Raw genomic sequence first — 13,635 nt, 5'->3', positions numbered from 1 at the left:
GGCGGCGGCGGCTGCTGCTCAGTGTCCGGCTCGGGCTCCGCTGCGGCTGCCCCGCGATGCCGCACTCCGTGACCCTGCGCGGGCCTTCGCCCTGGGGCTTCCGCCTGGTGGGCGGCCGGGACTTCAGCGCGCCCCTCGCCATCTCGCGGGTGAGTGCGCCGGCGGCGGGTGGCCGGGCGACCTGGCCTGAGCCCAGGTCCTCGCGATCCGCGAGACCCAGATCCCCGACGTGTCCGAGGCTTGGCGCGCAGGGCGGCCTGAGTGGCCCGCGTTCTGCGGACGCGGCTTCCAGACGGCGCCCGGCCCCTCCGCTCCCGCTGGGCCGGCCCGTCCCGGGGAAAGTCCCGGCGTTCGCACCCGGCCTCCGCGCCCGCCTCGTGAGGGGGAGTCGCCGGGGCCAGGGGTCCGGACCGAGCCTCAGAGGTTCGGAAACTCTCCTCGGACGCAGCCCCGCCCGAAGATCTGGGGCGAAGTGACTGGGAGCCCCTCCCCCATCCAGGGTCCCTGGATCCAGGGCAGACCTGGGTGACCCCGGGGGTCCAGGGTCGCCTCTCAGAATGAGAAGAGAAGGGTCCGTCCCCTGCCCCACTCTGGCCTTGGTCAGTGTCTCATTCACGACCTCGTCACCCGAGGGGAAGTGACCAGGAGGGATTCTGGCCTCCAGGGGAAGGGAGACGTGACTGCCAGGTCGTGAGACCCTTCCCCACGAGACAGCAAAGCCGGGGTCTGGGACAGCTCAGCCCAGCCCCTCGCGTTTCCCAGGGCCGTGCCCTGCCCCTGCCTTCCGACAAGAGGGGGACAACCCTGGGGTGACTGGTCTGAGGACAGAGGAGCAGAGGAGGGGACTTGGGCCCTGTGGGAAGGGGAGACAGGATCGTGGCCCAGCTCTGGGGTCCCCTTGTCTGGAGGGGCAGAAGAGGGGACTCAGACACTGTCCTGGGGAGCCCAGCCTAGGGGACAGAAGAGAAAGAACTCAGGCCCTGCCCTTGGTGACTCCCAGTCTGGAGGGAGCAGAGGAGGTGACCTGGGACCCGCCGAGGGCCATCCCCTGGCCCCACACAGGCCGCTCTGGCCTTTGGGAGCTGCGCAGAGGTTCTGAGAACCACCGTCCCCCACACTACTGCCACCTCTCCCCGTGGGGCTGGGCCAGCCTGCCTGGGCTTTTGGACTGCCTTCCAGTTCCAGGGAGCAGTGGGCGCCGGGTGGAGCACGGAACCGTGGAGTCCCGTTTCTGGGGGCCAGGGTGATGGGCAGGCCCAGCTGTCCTAGGAGGCTTCCCCCATCTGCCCTGGCGGCCAGGTCCTGGCCAGGGAGGTGGGCCTGCAGCGCCTCTGGAGCCTTTCATCCCCCACTTTCCGGAGGGATCCCTGCTGGGTGTCTGCCTGTGTGTGTCCGCCCAGGGCGCTGGTGGGGGTTCTGGGCCAGCCAGCCAGGCACCCTGGGCGTGAGGCCGCTGACAGGCTCAGTGGCGGGCGGCTGCCGGCCGCAGGCGGCGCGGAGCTGAGACATCTGTTGCCCACGCGGCCGCCTGGCCGCTGAGGAAAGGCCTCCACACGTCACAGCCGCGGCGCGGCGGCGGCGGCCTTGTTTGGAGCTGATTGGGGATGCAGGCCCTGGCCGGCAGGCGGTCTGGGACAGGCCTTGCAGGAGGAGCCCCGCTCGCCCCCCAAAGGCACGCGGCAGCAGCTCAGGCCCAAGGAGCCGGGATGGCTGAGCCCGGGTTTGGGTGGGATCTGCGGAGGTTTACGCAGCTGGTGAGGCGCAGGCCTCGGCTTGCCTGGCAGGTACCTCAGGGGCGATCTGCAGGGACCCATAGCATGTGGGGGTGTCTTCACCAAGGGGGCTCAGAATCCAGCCCCTCCCTGCTTCCAGGGCCGCCCCTACTCAGGACCCCGTAGGGCGGGCGAGGGAGGAGGCTGGTGCCGGGCAGGGCTGGGGGCTTACGGTCTCGGCCCACGAAGCCCTGGGATCCCCCAGGAACGTGGTCCAGGGCTCCTTCCCCACAGACTAACGACTGTGGCTTTGGCCGAGATCCTGGCAGGCCAGGCCCCACCCTGCTGGGTGTCGGTACCAGCCCCTGCCCAGCAACCTGTCCCTGGAATGAGCACCGCCATCTGCCCGGCCTCCCACGGGGGCGTCACATGCCCTGATTGTCCCAGGGGGTCCTCACAGTAGCCCTTGGAAGTAAGGACTCCCTCTGGCCCCCAGGGTGGGGACACAGAGGCACAGAGAGGTTGAGGTGATATTCCCAGAGAAGCAGAGTGGAGACGGGAGTCCAGGCCTGCGGCTGTATGGGCCGACGTGGAACCTCAGTCTGACTGCAGCTCCCAGCCCCCCGCAGCGTCTGGGCTGGGTGGAACAGGGGCCGGGAATGCAGCTGCCGCAGGTGAGGGGCAGGTTCCTGCCCCACCTCCCGCCTGACCTCACTATTCCTGTCTCCCTTTCTTCTTTCTGTTTACCCTGCACTTACGCAGCTAGAAGGATCGGCCTAAATTCAACTCTGTCCTGTGACTTCCCTGCTTAAAACGCCCCATGGTTCCCAACGCCCCGGGAGAAATGCCAGCGTCCCACCTGGGCGTACAAGGCCCTGCAAGATCTGGTCCCGGCCTCTTCTCTCTTCATCTCTTCCACGCTGCCCCCACTAACCATGCTCGGGCCACACAGGCCTCCTTCTCCTCTGTCTCAGATGAGCCATTAGACATGCTGGTCCTTCCACCTGGAACACTCTCTCTCCCCAGGACACTCTCTCTCCCCTTACTCCTTTTTGAAGAAAAGCACAGTGATTAAGAACATAGGTTTGAATTTGGAATCAGTTGGCTTGGATTGAAATCTTGACTCAGCCATTTATCAATTAAGTGTCCACAAGTGACACTGTACTTCTCTGGACCTCAGTGTCCTCATCTAGGAAATGGGTTTGCCTTGAGGATAACGAGACAATGCATGTAAAGGTGGCTGGGAGAGTCACAGTTTCCTGGCCTCGCGCCCTCTCTGACCAGAACTCCCCTGGCTAAAGGGAGCTGGCAGCATCCCAGCCACCCCTGCTTTCAGGAAACTTCCTCCGCCCACAGAAGTCTGAATGCACCCCTTGTGCTGGCTGAGTCATCCTGTAGCTGCCACCCCCCGAAGACGACTCCTCTCCAGTGTGGGGACGAGGGCAAGGTGTCCTTCCCCCAAGCCTGTCTTTCTTTATCTGTGAAACAGGGATGAGAACAGCCTCTGCGTCACCCAGCGGTTGAGCGGTTGCTGTGAGCTAGTTACGGGTCAGGCGCTGAGCCCAGGCCTGGCCCAGGGCAGGTGTCCACGAAGCGGAGGGGCCCACCAGGGCCCTGCGGGGAGGAGGGATGGTGCCAAGTGCACAGGACAGGCTGTGCAGGTGCCCAGGCCCTGCAAGTGAACATGGACGTGGGCTGGTTGGCTGAGGGTGTCACGCTTCAGAAGAGGAGCATTCCTTGAGGCAACCTGTTTCAGGGCCGGTCAGCTTGGGCAGTGCCCGCACCAGGCCTCCAGCCAGGGAGCTGCCAGCCCCTCAGCTCTGTCCACTCACTGCTGGGGACCGGCTAAGCCGAGCCGGGGGGGGCTTCCAGGAGCTCCCACCACCGCCCACAGGGACAAGGTCCCTGGTGGTTCTTGAGTCATAGCTGGGTGCTGGCTGGCGAGGCTGGTAAGAATGGGGTGCCTCAAGTCCAATTCTGGAGGCCGTGCTGGGGCTGGGACAGGCCCAAGGGTACCCTGTGTCCTGAACTCCCCTCGGCTGCTCACTCAGGTTTCTCTGCGAGTCTAACTCTGCCCACCCCACGTGACCTGCGTCAGATGACCAGCACGGTAAGAGTTTCCAGACGTGGACAATGGTGGACCCTGTGGGGTCGGTAGTGTGGGGTCAGCTGCGGTGGCTGAGCGCCCGTCCTGCCAGCGAAGCGAGGGTGGCATTGTGACCCGGGGTGCCAGTGCAGCCTGGCGGCTGGAACGGGGCAGCCCTGGACTCGCCTGCAGAGGTGAGGCTCCGACCTCCCCACTTTACCTGTGATGAGGTTTTGACGTCCACGATGAAGGTGAGGGGCACACGGCGTACTGCGAGAGCCCAGGGAGAGGCTCCTCGAGGAAGTGGCCTCACTGCCGGCACCTGAAGGACGAAGATGTGGGAGTCAGAGGAAAGAGTGTCCCAGGGAGAGGGAACAGCCTTTGCGGAAGGGTGGGGGTGAGATATCAGGTGCCTGTGAGTGCCCCCCGGACATTCAGACGATCTGCAGAGTGGGGCAGTGGAGGCGAGCGTGGGGTGGGGGCGGGAGGCGAGAGCGAGTCGGCAGGAAGGCAGGGACTGAGGCTTGAATGTTAGGTCCGGGGGCCGCCATGCGGTCTGGCTGGGTGGCGCGTTGTCCGTGTAAGGTGTTTGTGACATGTCCGTGTGCTGTGTGTATCTGTGAATACACACGTCCCTGTGTGTCTGTGTGTCCCTTGCGTGTCCTTGGGCACACATTCAGGCTGCAAGAGTGACATCCACTCGTCCCAGCCCAGAGGAAGCCCTGCTCGTGCATCCTCACACTCTACCCCCTGCAGGTGCTGGGGGGGTGTAGAGCAGAGGCTGCAGCAGGACCACGCGGGGACCTCCCCCAGGCTCTGGGCTTGCCCGTCCACAGGTCCCGCTGGCAGCAAGGCTGCGCCGGCCAGGTTCTGAGGCCGGAGGAGTCTGAAGCGGAGCAAGGCCACATAACGACTGTGCCGACCCTCCGGCTTGTCCACCACAGGTCCACGCTGGCAGCAAGGCTGCGCTGGCCGCCCTGTGCCCAGGAGACCTCATCCAGGCCATCAACGGTGAGAGCACAGAGCTCATGACACACCTGGAGGCGCAGAACCGAATCAAGGGCTGCCACGACCACCTCACGCTCTCCGTGAGCAGGTGCGCCTGGCGCAGGCGGGGCTGGGAGGAGGCGGGGAGGAGGGGACAGTTGTGGGCAGCCGCTCCCTGCGGGGGCTGGACCTCAGCAGCCCTCTGCTCAGCTCCCGGGCACCCCAGCCAGGCAGGTCCCGAGGAGCGGGGCTTTCGTGGGGATCTGGCAGGTCCTGCTCAGAGCTGGGGCAGCTTAAGAAGGGAAGAAGCCCCCTTCGAACTGGAGGCTGGAAGCGCGCTGGGCACTCACGGCGAGTGTCGCGGGGACCTGGAATACGCCTGCGTAGCCCCGTCCTTTCCCTTCCCCGAGTGACCAGCTTAACGACCATTTCAAAGCAGTTTCTTGTCCAACACCTCGTTTAACCCTCAAAGCAATTTAAAAAAGGGAAAAATCTAACACAGTCCCCGCTGTACGGATGAGACCGCTGAGGCTCAGGAAGCTGGAGGTGCTCACAGTCACACGGCTGGGGAGTAGGAGGCAAAAGTGGACCCCGGTCCCCCTACGTGGCCGCGGGCCACCCTGCCAACCCCACAGCGGCCCTGCTTCAGCTGTCCCCACCAGGGCCCGCACCTCCGTCCTGGTTAAATCTGGATTTGGGAGGGGCTTTCTGCCACGGACGGCAGGAGCCTGTGCAGCCCTGCTCAGGTCCGGGTCTTTACTCGGCTCCGGCAAGCAGCTGGCCTAATCCTGGCTGAGTGGGACCTCCCTGACCCCCGCCTCACCCGCTCCACAGCAGCCGGGCAAAACAGCTCAGCCCTGCTGCCCCCGCCGTCACAGGGGCTTTCCGCGAGCCCATGGAAGTGTGTGGGCGAAGCCGCCTCTCACCACCACGCAACTAACCACGCCTGGGAGCCGGCCGGCCGGGCGGAGGCCACTGGCTCGGAGCCACGAACCATGGCGGAAAGGCCGAGGTCGCCCCGTTTGTGCCTGGCCCACGTCCAGCTCTGGGTCAGGTCAGGGCCCTGGCTGTGCCCTCAGCACTGAGCGGGCCCGGCTGCAAGTCCAGGCCTTGTGTGCCCCGCCTGGCACGCGGCGAGGGTGCCCCGGCCCTGGAACTCGGCAGAGCTGGTCCTCACCCGGACCCTGGGATCTGAGGTCCGCGCTGCCCTCTGTCAACCTGGGTTTCCTTTCCCATGGAACAGGATCACAGTCGTCACCCTCTCCCAGACTGAGGTGCAGGCTGCATGGGGAACATGTCAGCGCTGCTCTGCCCACGAGTGGCCTCTGAGGCCTTCCCGCTTGGCGGGGTTCCTGGGCCTGACTCACCTCCAGCTTCAGTCTGTGTGGCTGGGCAAGGGCGGCCCTGGCGGTGGTGGGGGTGGGGGCTTAGGGGGGCCTGAGTCAGGAGATTCCCAGAGAGAATGATGTCAGGGGAGGTGGCGGGTGGAGGTCCCCCTTCCTTCCTTCCCTGGTCCATTGTTCCAAGCCAGGCACGGAGGGAGCTAGAGGTCCACTGACCTGTTCCACTCTGGGCATTTCAGCCCCAAATTGCCACCTGGCCACGGAGCAGGTGAGAGCACGTCCTCCGCCGTCACGGGGCTGGCTCCAGTCCCAGCTCTGCATTTGGAAACCGCGCCATGCTCCAGCAAGCGAGTTCCCCTCTGAGCCTCAGCTGTCTCATCTGTAAAGTGGGGACGATATTAGGTTTTACATTTTTGAAGTTGGTTTGAGGGTTAAACGAGGTGTTGGACAGGAAATCGCTTTGAAATGGTTGTCAGGCTGGTCACTCGGGGAAGGGGAAGGGACAATTTTGTGAGCTGGGCATTGAGCGATGATGACGAACCAGGCCTGCTCAGTCTGAGCGATGAGCTCAGTCCTGCCCTCCGTCCCCGTCTCTAACCCTCACACACGCAGGCTCTGGGGGACTAAGATGTGGGGGCCACCTTGACCCTCTGGGCCAATGTTTCTTCTCCTGGACGCCCTCCTACCCGCGAGGTCTCTGACTTTTCTCCTATCTTGCCTGCCACGCCGGGACCTATGCCTGGGCCCAAAGACACGGCCTGGGCACACACAACACGGGCCCTGCAGGGGACCAGCGGGTTGGCTGGCTGGAGTGAGCTACTCTCTGGTGCCTCTCCCAGGACCCTCCCCAGACCAGCTCCCTACCTGCCCTCTTGGGTACAGAGGCTGTCGTCCCCACAGATTCCCACAGAATGAAAAGTGTGGCAAAGGCCCAGCTTCCCGCTAGGCTTATTTTGCCAGGAGCCCAAGGCCAGGCCTCCCACAATCCACGCTCAACACTTCCCGGGCATGTTCTATGGGTCCAGGGCCTTCCTGTCATCAACTGCAGCCCTGGGGCCACTGGTAGAGTTCCTGTTGCCCATCGTGTGTGGTCCAAGGTGCCTCTGCCCAGCCCACCCTTTGGCTGTCACTTTGTTTAAAGACAGGCAGAGGGAGCCACCTGCCCCGCTTGAAGTGGAGGCCTGGGAAGGGGGTCAGCACAGGGCTAAGCCCTCCAGTCCAGCCGATGCCTTGCGCAGCCCTCGTGGCTCTGGGCTCTTGGTTCCCTCTGACCCTGGGACCTCAGGCTTGTTTCTTCTCTGGGCATAACTTCAGGGAAATATAAGGCCAGACAGACACCGAGATGTCCCAGGTTTATCCCAGAGAGTCCTGAGCAGGTGGAGGCCACGGTTAGAGCCGCGCGTTAGGGCAGTCACTGGGGAGCCTGGCTGAGGGGGGAGACAGAGACCGGGTGCTGTCCTGGGACAGCCGAGCCCTGGCGCTGAGGTCCCGAGGGCTGCGGAGTGGAGAGGTGGCCTGCCCCGGGCCAAGGAATGGGCAGGGGTGAGGAAGGGCAGAGAGGGTATGGACCATAGGTGTAGACAGATTAAAACCCTCAGCTGAGAAGGGGATGAGCTGCTCAGCCAGTGAGGAGACCTCAGGGAGCCCCAGGGGCCTCTTGGGGCGGTTGGGGACATTATTCCCTTTGTTCTCAGCAGCCTCACTTCATACCCACCGCCAGTCGGGGTCCTCGCACCCTCGCGCCTGCCTTCCCACGGGGCCACTGAGCGGCAGGGCTGGGCCCCAGGCCGCAGCCTCTCACCCGCCTGCCCTGCTCATGGCAGGTTTACGATGTTTTTCTCCCTCCTGAGTGTGTTTGGCTTTTGGTTTCTATGGCGAAGCAGGAATTTCCTAATGGCCTGTTTCCCATCTGGGCTGGGCAGACATCAGTGATGACTCTGCGGCCGCAGCAGCAGGAGGGGAGGCCCCCAGAGCCTCCATTCCGCCTCCCCCGGAGCCCATGGACGCTTGACCCCAGGCCCCCACCAGGGGCCGTGGATGCCGAGGGACGAGCGCATGGGCTTCTGGCTCGTCAGCCTGTGAGGCCCGGCTCGCCCTGCCGTGAGCTGGGCTTCTTTATACTGAGCTTCCGTAGGCCCCGGAGAGGGAGGGAGAGCGAGACCTGCAGCGCTTCCGCTGCGGCCTCTCCAGAGCCGGACCAGAGAGGGACGGGGCAGCTGGTGGGGAAGGGATCGCACAGCCTTGCCCCAGGAGGGTGGAAGATCTCGAGTCGTGGCTCCTGGTAACAACAGCCACCACGGTGGTGCAGGGGAAGCACTGCAGTGGTGTCCTACCTGCAGGCCTGGTGGCTCTAGGCCCAGAGCCTGCCCCCCTGGGTCCTAGGCATGGGGGGCACAGTGGGCAGACACAACTGACCACCCCAATTCCTGCACAGGCCTGAGGGCAGGAGCTGGCCCAGCAGCCCGGATGACGGCAAGGCTCAGGCACTCAGGATCCACATCGACCCCGAGGCCCAGGTACGTACAGACTCCGCTTGACCCGGCCTGGCTCAGAGTGAGCCCAGGACAGACAGGCCAGGCTGGTCCCCAGGGCCATCTGCACTGCACGTCCTCGCTGCGGCCCCCCAGGACAGAGCCTGAGGCAGAAGTCTTCTCTGGGCCATGCCTACACCCGTCCCGTGTTTCTCAGGTGACAAGCACCTGCTGTGGGCTCTGTCTCTACCCGAGGCAGTCCTGGCTTCTAGACAGAGGTGCCTGTGATGGGCAGGGCCGGCGAGGCCTTGGCTTGGGGCCACCACCCACCCAGCTGGAGTTTACTCTGTGGCCCAGTGATGCCAGACCAGGAGGACGTCACCAAGCTCGGGGTGGGAAAGGTTGGTGGCAGCTTCAGGCTGTGGAGTGACTTCGGGCTGTGGGACACTCCTCTGCCTTGTCCCAGCCTTGGGTGCCCCATCCAAGCCTGACGTTCTCTCCTGGCCGTGCTGTGGTTGCGCAGAGCAGACCTCAGGCTGCAGGCCTGTCTGCTCCGTCACTTTCTGTGCCAGACAGGAGTCCTGGCCACGGTCCTGTCCTCAGTGAGCGTGAGGGGGCCGGGCTGCTCCGGCTCTGGGGCCTGGCTGTGCCGTGGGCGTGAGGGGCAGCCCAGCGGGCAAGACTGAGGCATCCAGAGCCTGCTTGACATCCGTGGGCCACAGAGTTTGGGCAAGATGGAGACCGGGCTGCTCTGGGATGGAGCCAGAACCACGGGACCCAGCATGCGGGACCACGGCCTCCTGGGCCTGCTTTTGTCCACTCTCTCCACATGGAAGAAAAGGGACCAGAGCAGGGAGAGGGGGCTTGGCTGAGCCAGAGAGAAGAATCTACTCTGGTTTCTCCCTTACCACCTACTCCACTCCCATTTTGCTCTGACATTTGCTTCCTACCTTACTTGGCCAGCATCCCTGAGGCCAGATGCTGTCCACCTGCCAGGGAGAGCCCATCCCAGCAGCAAAAAGGCACTTTTAAGTTATGGGATAGGGCCCACCAGGGGCCAGAGGAGCCCAGAGTAAGCACATGACTCAGACAAGGGGTCAGAGAGGGCTTCCTGGAGGAGGGGTCATCCAAGCCAAGACCTGAAGGCCTAGGCAGAATCAGACAGGCCAAGGGGCGTGGGGAGAGGAAGTGTGCTCACGAAGCACGTTCAAAGGCCCAGAGGTGAGGTTGTGCACCACAGGCTCAGAGAACAGAAAGGTCCAGGGGGAGGTGGGGCAAGGTCAGAGGAGTGAGAGGGCGGGGGCGAGGGACGAGGGGGTGGGGCAGACCATGGAGAAGCTACATCTGTGTCTCAGAAGCCAGTTTTGGTGGCCCTGTGCGCCCAAGGCCCTAGGGCCAGGGGTAAAGGGGACAGATGTTGGCACAGACAAACCAGCCCGGCTTGACGTGGGCAGGCAGAGGGAGCAGCTAGAGCAGGTCCCCAGCTCCCGCGCAAGAACCAGCTTCCCGTAGAGGCGGCAGTGCCGGCGAGGACAGGATGGGGGCCTGAGCTTTGGAATTTTTGAAGCTCAGCTGTGCTCATTCCTCTAGGAGAGGCTCAGGGCCAGTGGGCCTGCAGGGCTGGGGGCCACAGAGCAGCTCCGCCCGCCCCCGTGCTTATCCTCACAGACCCCATCGAAGGCCAGGCTGCCGGTGGCTCAGGCTGGAGGGGGAGGGACTTTCCACGGCAACAGGGCAGCCCCTCAGCTGCTGCCCCGCTTTTGTACTTAAAAGGTCATGGGCTCCATGGGTGGCGACAAAAACACCCCCACCCGCCCCTGCAGGGCCAAGTCCTCCCCAACACAGACACAGGGCCCATTGTCCCCGCGCTGCTCCCACCCTCTGCCTGCCAGGGGCGTTTGGCAAGGGGATGGGGAGCTAGCTGGTGCCATCAGAGGAGGAGGAAACCACAGCTGGCCCCAGGACCAGCACAGGGTGCCCCTGGCACATGTCCCCAAGTGGGAGGGGACAGGCCCACCTTCCCTGGGGGGCTGAGGAGACCCTCCTTCTCCCAGGCCTCACATGGGAACACAGGAGGCACGTGGCCCAGGCCGGAGTGGAGGAAGAGGGGTGATAAGGAAAGGTTTCCGGGAGGGAGCGGCACTGAAGCGCAGAACCAGGTGATGGGTAGCCGCAAGCCAGGTGGCGCAGGCCGCCCCCGTGCACTCAGCCTGTCCTCTCCACGCCAGCAGAGAGCTGGAATTGAGCCTCTGGGAGATGCCACCTGCTCATCTGGACTTGGTATCTGCCTCTGTCCAAGTTAAATGTCCCAGATTCTGATCCTAGTTGCACGGGGGCTGATGAGCAAGCAGGCACTTATTCCCTTTCTGCTGGAAAACCCACTGAGGCTTCAACACGCACGTGAGCAGCAGGCTGGCACTTAGAGGCGGGGAGCACGTGGTCTGAGGTGCACCACACCGACAGGGGAAAGCCAGGAACGAGGGCTCAGGAATTCCCTTGGCAGCCATTCATCCCATGGCTCATTGCTGTGTGCCAGGCCCTGTGCTAAGTGCTCTGCATGCAATTGTCTCATTTCATCCCCACAGGGAACTTAATACAGAGAGCATCACATTGCCCAGTTCACAGATGAAGAAACTGAGGGTCAGAGCGGTGAAGTGACTTGCCCAGTTAGGGAGTGATGGAGATGGGACTCTCACCAAAACTGAGGTCACCACTTGTGTCCTCATCACTGGGTTCAGACCTAGAGAGGCTGCTGCATGGGTGGCCGTGGGAGGGGCCATGGCGCTGATGACCCTGCAGTAGACTCCCACACCCTGCTGGGTTGGGGGCAGTGAGGGCCTCCCTCCTCCCAGTCCCCCTTCCCACTGAAGCTTCCCCCTGAGGCCTGGCCCCACCCCCGCCCACCACGGCCCATCTGGTCCCCATTAGAGGCAGACACATGTGTGAGAGTACTCAGGTTTCTCAGGGGCTTTTGTTGGCCTGATGAGGATGGGGTCTTCCTGCGGTTGCTGCTGCTGCTGCTCTATTGAAGGGGGCCCACCTAGGCTGCAAGACCCTCCCCTTTATCTGCTGGGGTGGAGGAAAGGGGGAGCCCCCACCCAACTGCTGGCCTGCCCGTTCCCCAAGCTCCTGTCCTGAAGAAAGCAGGGGACAGTAGGGCAGAGCCCTGCAGGGTCGGCTGTGCCTCGTGCTGGAGGCTGAGTGCAGACCACGTTCTTTTCTGCCGGGCCAGGCTCCCCCCTACCCAGCCCCCCGGCACACGATAGAGCAGAGGTCTAATGCCACCTCCCAGGCTGAGGCTGAGACCCATGCCATGGCCTGGACTCGGGACTCACCCTAAAATCGAGTGGCTCTGGATGCCAGCCCGGTCTCAGCCACCATGGCCATTCCCACGGTGTCCAGTGCTGGCTCCAAATATATGTAACCATGTATGTATGATTAGTCATATGTAGGTGGACTGGCTGGTGCATGTATGTTGTCCTCATGCATGTGTGTATCTGTAAACGTACTTGTGAGGGTGTGCATGCCCCTGTTCACATTGCTGGTGGGCGTGCTTGTGTGTGCTTACAGGTTGGGGCAGCACAGCTCTGGACCTAGCAGGGACAAAGATCCCCAGTTCCCACTCAAACCCACACCCACAGAGACGCTGCCCTCTCCTTAAGAGCTGAGGGGCATGTTCAGGGCCCTCCTCCCCAGAATGTTTCAGCCATGGGCACCAGGCTGGCCGTGGGGTAGTGGGACAGGGAACCGTGAGCCCTGGCCCGGCTCTGCCCCTCATCTGCAGTGTCTACAGAGGGCTACCCGCTGTGGCCTGGGAAGCAGGAAATGGGGGGGTACAGTGCAGGCCCCAAAGAGGCTGACCCCACAGCGATACCCCTGAGCCTCAGCCTGCCCAAAGGGCCTTGGACACACAACAGTGAAGGACCCTTCCTGCCTGCAGGATGGGACTTACTTGCCTTTTTGTGTTCCCAGCCATGGACCACGGACCTGGTACCCAGCCCAGCTGTGGCAGGTGGGAAGGGTCAGCACCAGGACCACCTCTGCAGGGAAGCCACACGCCCTGCTGCAGCCACATTGGCCTTAAAAGGCTTCTCGGGCTGGGCCTGCCCCAACCCCGTCCCTCACGGGCTCATGGGCCTGCGTTGCGTCTCAGGTGCTCAGGTTTCTGTGTCCAGCTTTCCAAGGGCGTTTCTACTTCCTCAGGGGCTGACCCAGGCCTAAGGCTCGGCCCTTCCCCATACACCCCTTCCCCGCCTGGGCACCACAGCCCTGAGATGCCAGAGCAGAGGTCGCCAGGGACGTCCACCACCTGGTGGAGGTGGGTGAACAAGAAATGGCCAGAGGGTCTCCCAGTGCCTCAGGCCTCTCTCTCACAGGACGCCAGTCCCGCGACCAGCAGGCGGCCCTCCGGCGCTGGGTTTGGGCCCGAAGACGGCAGAGCAAGCCTGGCATCTCCGCATGGGCAGCCCCCTCGCTTTCCTGTCCCCCATAATGGCAACAGCAACGAGGCCACCCTGCCAGCCCAGATGAGCGCTCTGCACGTGTCTCCACCCCCCAGGTAGTACAGAGTCCCGGCCTTCGGAGCCACACCCAGATCCCATCTGAATCTGATCCCTTAAATATCACCGAGTTCCATCCTGACCCCTGACACTTGATCCCTGGGTCTCAGCTGTTGCATTCGGACTCATAAAACCTCCCCAGCCCAGGCCGGTGCAGGCCGGAACTGCAACCCTGCCCCTCCTTCACCTCTCTGCCCCCAGCGCCGACCCCGCCAGAGGCCCCCCGCGGAGCCGGGACTGCAGAGTGGACCTGGGCTCCGAGGTGTACCGGATGCTGCGCGAGCCCGCCGAGCCCGCGGCCGCGGAGCCCAAGCAGTCGGGCTCCTTCCGCTACTTGCAGGGCATGCTCGAAGCGGGCGAGGGCGGTAAGACCCCTGACCCCTGACCCCGACCCCACCTGCCTTGCTTCTCCCTGCGGTGCGCGGAACCCCTCCCCCGACCCCCGCCGCCTGCCAGTCATCTGCCCCTCTGCGGTCC

At 63.7% G+C, this 13,635-nt stretch overlaps 1 protein-coding gene across 1 annotated transcript; it reads left to right on the top strand.

Annotated features, from left to right (window-relative positions):
* The first annotated feature begins 6 nt into the window (after positions 1-6).
* PDLIM4 (PDZ and LIM domain 4) lies at positions 7-13,543 on the top strand. Its single transcript, XM_012657617.1, has 5 exons — positions 7-149; positions 4,743-4,894; positions 8,563-8,644; positions 12,976-13,157; positions 13,360-13,543. Exons 1-5 carry the CDS (start codon positions 57-59, stop codon positions 13,541-13,543), a joined length of 693 nt encoding a protein of 230 aa, XP_012513071.1. The 5' UTR covers positions 7-56.
* The last annotated feature ends 92 nt before the right edge of the window (positions 13,544-13,635 follow it).

This window comes from Propithecus coquereli, unplaced genomic scaffold (assembly GCF_000956105.1).
Source record: "Propithecus coquereli isolate 6110/MARCELLA unplaced genomic scaffold, Pcoq_1.0 Scaffold553, whole genome shotgun sequence".
In the NCBI taxonomy this organism is placed as follows: domain Eukaryota; kingdom Metazoa; phylum Chordata; class Mammalia; order Primates; family Indriidae; genus Propithecus; species Propithecus coquereli.
The sequence above is the reverse complement of the archived record's forward strand: the minus strand, read 5'-3'. Positions and strand labels throughout refer to the sequence as shown.

What these genes read in the sequence shown, in the direction of transcription:
- PDLIM4 (XM_012657617.1), top strand. Translation starts at nt 57, where the DNA reads ATGCCGCACTCCGTGACCCTGCGCGGGCCTTCGCCCTGGGGCTTCCGC. An exon ending in CTCACGCTCTCCGTGAGCAG is followed by an intron (nt 4,895 to 8,562) that starts GTGCGCCTGGCG and finishes ATTCCTGCACAG; the next exon opens with GCCTGAGGGCAGGAGCTGGC. An exon ending in ACATCGACCCCGAGGCCCAG is followed by an intron (nt 8,645 to 12,975) that starts GTACGTACAGAC and finishes TCTCTCTCACAG; the next exon opens with GACGCCAGTCCCGCGACCAG.